Genomic DNA, 6,269 nt, shown 5'->3' with positions numbered 1-6,269 from the left:
CTCACTCGACAATTAGTCGATCCTGGATGAAGTACAACTCTCGGATTTCGAGAATTCACTTCCTTACAAGATGTTTTATCTTTCTTGCTTCTTTATACTGTTGTTCTCGACGCTTTATATGTTACAGGCATATGACAAGTCTGAACACACACAGGGCGGGCTTCCGCTGGGTCCCGGGGCGTGACAAACTAATTGAAGCTTATCGAATAGAATTAATTCTCATCTCTCTAATGAATTCAATTTAATTGGATCTTATCTATTAAATCATAATTAAATATTCATATTTAAATCTAATCTAATTAGAATATTATCTCATAATAATCTATGAATATTTAATTATTCTCTAATCTAATTAGAGATTAAATCTTTCAAAATATTTAAATTCAGATTATAATTTCTCACTATTTCCAATAGACTGTTCAGTGTATTAAACTCATCTTGTCATGTTGAATGTATACAATTCCTATTGTGTGTGACCGCATATGTCCATTATCATTCGGAAGTGGTGTTCAATATCAAACTCTTCACTATTGAATTAGAACTCTTCGTATCTATTAAATAATTTATTTTAAATTATTTTTACTTCTCTCACTGTCCGTGAATGACACCTAACAGTATATCACGACAATCCAGAATGATGATGGAAAAATGAACCTTTCCGCTAACAGTTGCCGTGTGATTAATTCCTTGCAACACACAACGTCCCGATCGAACCAAAATTATGGTTCTTCGCCTAATCTTATTATTCGATCATATGAGTATCTGAAATCGACTCAATATGGTAATATAGCTGGAAACTCTTTCCACACATTACGTACCCTGGCCAGGGATTTTCCGAGTCGAGTCGGATAGTCTACATAGGACGATCTCTCTCAATATTGAAAATGTTGAATTCCTTATTGCGCATTCACATGCTTCCTCATATAAACTACTACAGTCAATCAGTACCGGACGTAGACTAATGATTAGAGTCTAAGTATCAGTACAGTCAAACGGTAGCAATCAATATGTGAAGCAACCATGATGCCTCAAGTCCGAGGAGTACTTCACACAACTGTAGCAAAGAACAAGTCACTGGCGAATATGGAATCATGTGACTGTTCAACTAAATGGTCACGCTTAGTGTACTTGTTCGCTAACAAGCACCTGCATGCTTACTTTAGTGTCCCTACACTAATGACTTGAGATTCGTCACCTCAACTTAGAAGTATTGTATACACCGGCCTATCCGGAAATATCATTGCCCTTATGATATTCCTATGGCTAGGAGCATTTAAGAATCTTATACAAAGAAATAAATATCTCAAATTTCTAACTCTTAGGAATATAATTTCTTAACAAAGATTCAACGAACGATTCATGTAAATATATTGTACTACTAGCAATAAACATGAATAAAAAAAAACTTGTCCTTTATAAAATAAAGAAAAATACAGAATATGTCCATAAGCCTATGTCACCGATTGGCTTTAGGGTATATCACTAACAATCTCCCACTAACATTAATGCCAATCACTCATGTATCTCATACTCATTCTTTCTAATTATACGTCTAGCTTTTGAAGTGTGAGCGGCTTAGTAAGGGGATCCGCAATATTATCCACGGATGCTACTTTCTGCACAACAATCTGACGTTCGTCGACAAATTGTCGAATGATGTGGTAGCGTCAATCTATATGTTTGGACTTCTGATGAGACCTCGGTTTTTTAGCTTGCGCTCAATAACGGTACCCTCTGAGAACTACTTTTTTTAGTGGTTCTCATGCCCTCTATTGTTGATTTTTTTATTTTAGTGCCCTCTGCATCTGTTGCGCTTATGCTAATGGTGCTCATGCCCTATGCTAGTGGTGGACTTTAGTTTTGGGGATACATGATGTACATATGTGATGTATTTTTTTTCAGTACTATAAAATATTGTACCTATTTTGGAGTAGTTGAAGTATGTACAGTATATTTTCATCTATATATTAGTTTATTTACTCCTCTAATATCTATAGCTGTAGTAGCATCTTTATATTTATGCTGGTGTAGACACTTCGGAGCTGTTTGGTTGGATGTAGTTGTATTTAAAAATGCATGCAAATGAAATTACAACAGTTGTAATTATACATAGTTTGTTTGGTTTTGTATAGATGCAACTATTGCAGTTGCATTTCTTCTATTTGATAATGTGAAGTTGATAATTGTATTTGTGAATCTCGTTATCTCTCCAGATAGAGTGGTGAGATTACCTTCACTATACATAAAATAATTGTATAATTTTCTTAACCAATTTAAACTTACTGTTTATAAATAAATAAGAGGATATATGTAATATTTTTATATTTTTCAATAATTCTTCAACTTATCAATCGGACAGATTTAAAATTTTCAATATATTTAATTTTAATATATAAATCAAACTTTAAAAATTTAAATGATTCTCTCTCTTTTTTTATATCAAATTTAATAATTATAATTAATTAAAACTTATTAAGTTAACATACACAATCACATTCTATGAAATTTGGAAAAAAAAAACTACTTTTTATATTTTAAATAAAAATAATTTTTAAAAACTTTAATTTTTTACACGAACCTTGTATTGCCTAAAATCTTTATTAGTATGAATTTATTTACAAGTATTTTTATTTACAAATATATATATTAATTATTTATTTATTTAGCTATTTATTTATTTATTTATTATTGTTAATTTGTGGGTGATCCTATTTCTCACCAGCTGCTGAAGTTGGAACTACAGTCAATTTGAATATAGTTCCAACTACAACATTTGAATCTTTTTGTGCAATTGCAACTGCCTTAGTTGGACTCAAGTGCGCTAAACCAAACACAGAAATTGAGATAGTATGCATTTGCAAGTGTAATATAATTGTGAATACGTGCAACGAAACAGACCTTTCATGTGCACGAGATTTTCTGTGTATACAGTGAATCTGTTGGTAGTTTGGATTCCGCTACAATCGGAAGCCTGAAATAACATATGAAATTGTTTCCAAAATATAAACGCCCAAGCAAGCTACTACTTCGGCCGGCCCAAAGCGCAAAAAGGTGAGCTACAATATTATTGCCTTGGACTCAACACTGCTGCCGTATCGACCCACCTGGTGCGGACTAGTCTATCTGGTGGCACCACACGGTCCACAAACGCCGACAATATTATCGCGTACAATGGTTATATATACCACCTGCAGTAGTGGCGGCTGATTCTGACATGTGGGGGCGTCAGGTCAGACCACAGATCGATGCATTAGACTTCTGTGTAACCGTTGTGTATCACGGTTCCTGCTGCAGTTAGCCCTCGAGCACTACATTCTACAGAGTACCGGGCGAAATTGGGCGAGCCCCGCCCCTCAACACCCCCGTTCGCAATTCCAATTTCCAGCCTTAGGATGTCGCCGCTCCTCCCTTATCCTCTCCCCCTCCCCTCCCTAGTAGATAAGAAGAAGACATCCTCTGCTGAATCCTGATCAATCAATCCTCCACCTCTCTCTCCTCGTCTCCTCCTCCTCAGGCCTCACTCTGTGTGTGTGTGTGTGTGTCTCTCTCTCTCTGCGGCTGCGGCTGCGGCTTCTGCTTCTAGTTCCTCGCCCTCATCTCTCCTTCGCATCTCCCTCCATCTCTCCGTCCCCCGCGGCTGCTCGCTCGCCTTAATAATTCCCTTCCCATGGCTTCTCTTACGGCCGCGGCCACCTCCAACGCGCTCCCCCTCTCCTACCCTCCTTATCCCTGCTCCGCCAACAAGCCGCGGCGGTGGTGCTCCGCGGCCCCGAGCGTCTGGCTCTCCTCCTGCTGGTCCATCTCCTCGACTTCCTCTGCTTCCTACTGCGTCTCGTACCCGCATGGGAAGGGGCTGAAGGGGCTGAAGGGGCAGCAGGCCGGGCGAGGCGGGCTGCTGGTGGTCCGCGCGGCCCGCGGCAAGTTCGAGCGGAAGAAGCCGCACGTGAACATCGGCACCATCGGGCACGTGGACCACGGCAAGACGACCCTGACGGCGGCTCTGACCATGGCGCTGGCCTCCATGGGCAACAGCGCCCCCAAGAAGTACGACGAGATCGACGCGGCCCCCGAGGAGCGCGCCCGCGGCATCACCATCAACACGGCCACGGTGGAGTACGAGACGGAGTCGCGGCACTACGCCCACGTGGACTGCCCCGGGCACGCCGACTACGTGAAGAACATGATCACGGGCGCGGCCCAGATGGACGGCGCCATCCTCGTGGTGTCGGGCGCCGACGGCCCCATGCCCCAGACCAAGGAGCACATCCTCCTCGCCAAGCAGGTCGGCGTCCCCAACATGGTCGTCTTCCTCAACAAGCAGGACCAGGTCGACGACGAGGAGCTGCTCCAGCTCGTCGAGCTCGAGGTCCGCGACCTCCTCTCCTCCTACGAGTTCCCCGGCGACGACGTCCCCATCGTCTCCGGCTCCGCCCTCCTCGCCCTCGAGGCCCTCATGGCCAACCCTAACATCAAGCGCGGCGACGACCCCTGGGTCGACAAGATCTACGCCCTCATGGACGCCGTCGACAGCTACATCCCCATCCCCCAGCGCCAGACCGACCTCCCCTTCCTCCTCGCCGTCGAGGACGTCTTCTCCATCACCGGCCGCGGCACCGTCGCCACCGGCCGCGTCGAGCGCGGCACCATCAAGGTCGGCGACACCGTCGACCTCGTCGGCCTTAGGGAGACCCGCAGCACCACCGTCACCGGCGTCGAGATGTTCCAGAAGATCCTCGACGAGGCCATGGCCGGCGACAACGTCGGCCTCCTGCTCCGTGGTATGCAGAAGGCCGACATCCAGCGAGGGATGGTCCTGGCCAAGCCCGGCACCATCACCCCCCACACCAAGTTTGTCGCCATCGTCTATGTGCTTAAGAAGGAGGAGGGCGGCCGGCATTCCCCCTTCTTTCCGGGCTACCGCCCCCAGTTCTACATGCGCACCACCGACGTGACGGGCAAGGTGACTTCCATAATGAACGACAAGGATGAGGAGTCGAAGATGGTGATGCCTGGAGACCGCGTCAAGATGGTCGTAGAGCTTATCGTGCCGGTGGCGTGCGAGCAGGGCATGCGCTTCGCCATCAGGGAGGGCGGGAAGACGGTCGGGGCCGGAGTCATCCAGTCCATCATTGAATGATTAGATATCAGAACTCCTGTTTGCCTGGCTTCTGATTCCTCTGCTTTCCATTACTTTGTAGTTGAAATTCTCTCGTCTTGCAGGGGCAGCTGCTTGCGTGAAATGCTACTCCCGAGTCGGTGAGTTTGCAAACTTTAGGTTAATGATACATCAGGTTGCAATTATCTGAACTATCAGTGCCCAAGGACAGTCGTTTTCTTATTATTATACCTTTCAGTTTTGCTCCCTCGTTATTTTTTTTCTTTTTTTTTTCGCGGTAGTTGAAACGTAAGTGTGCTTATGGGGGGGTCTCTCCGGATGCCCTGAGTTAATTGAACTCCATGATTGCTGTCTGCTTGGTGTCTCTAACTTATTTAAGAATGGCATATTCTATATTGTGATATCTTTTTGCTGCACATGTTTGAGTGATGGACATAATATAATTAATTTTACGTGCTGATATCCGGTGCCAATTGTCACTAAATTTACGGTTTGATTGGCTAGATATGGTTGTAAGTGCTGTGTAACTAGAGACGCTTCTGTTGGATATGCATGTCTGCGACTGCTTCTATTGTTTCTGGCTCTATACAGTTAAGAATACTGCAACTATAACTCTTTTAGTTGATGTTGCGTTTGCTTGGACTTTTTATATGGAGTAGTGAGACGATCCTAGTTTAGTGATATTACTCTATTTTCTTTGAGCATTGGGTAGGTGGGTGGGTGGATGGATTGGGGGGTGGGTGAGATGTACCCGTAGGGAGGGTGCTAGTTTCGCTGATTTCGAACATTTTGGAAAATGCTCAATAATATCCATTCCAAGTGATAATATTGTCATCATGCAACCTGGGCTGGAAGAACACAAGTTGATTCTGAATTCTTGTTGGCGAGGAACTTTATGCTCCTGCAGAAATATTATTCGATCGGGTATAGCAGTGAGAAAACTGCCCACTCTATTATTATAATTTAAGATACCTGCTAGTCGGCAATTTGGGATAATTACATCACTTATCATTTTATCAATAAGCCTTGTATATCATTATTATGAATTGAATATGCAGAACATGTCTGAAATGTCACAGATAACTGAATAGAATGTCCCCCTCGTGGAAAATTTCTCTCTTCAACTGCTGGTTTTCTGCTTATATTCAATTTG

The 6,269-nt window shown here is 43.7% G+C and overlaps 1 protein-coding gene across 1 annotated transcript; it reads left to right on the top strand.

The window, feature by feature from the left end:
• On the top strand, positions 3,323-5,519 carry LOC109726383 (elongation factor Tu, chloroplastic). The gene has a single exon (XM_020255934.1). It carries the CDS (start codon positions 3,668-3,670, stop codon positions 5,135-5,137), a length of 1,470 nt encoding a protein of 489 aa, XP_020111523.1. The 5' UTR covers positions 3,323-3,667; the 3' UTR covers positions 5,138-5,519.

Source organism: Ananas comosus, linkage group 21 (assembly GCF_001540865.1).
Source record: "Ananas comosus cultivar F153 linkage group 21, ASM154086v1, whole genome shotgun sequence".
NCBI lineage: Eukaryota > Viridiplantae > Streptophyta > Magnoliopsida > Poales > Bromeliaceae > Ananas > Ananas comosus.
The sequence above is the reverse complement of the archived record's forward strand: the minus strand, read 5'-3'. Positions and strand labels throughout refer to the sequence as shown.

Coding starts and splice junctions, on each gene's coding strand:
- LOC109726383 (XM_020255934.1), top strand. CDS start 3,668: ATGGCTTCTCTTACGGCCGCGGCCACCTCCAACGCGCTCCCCCTCTCC.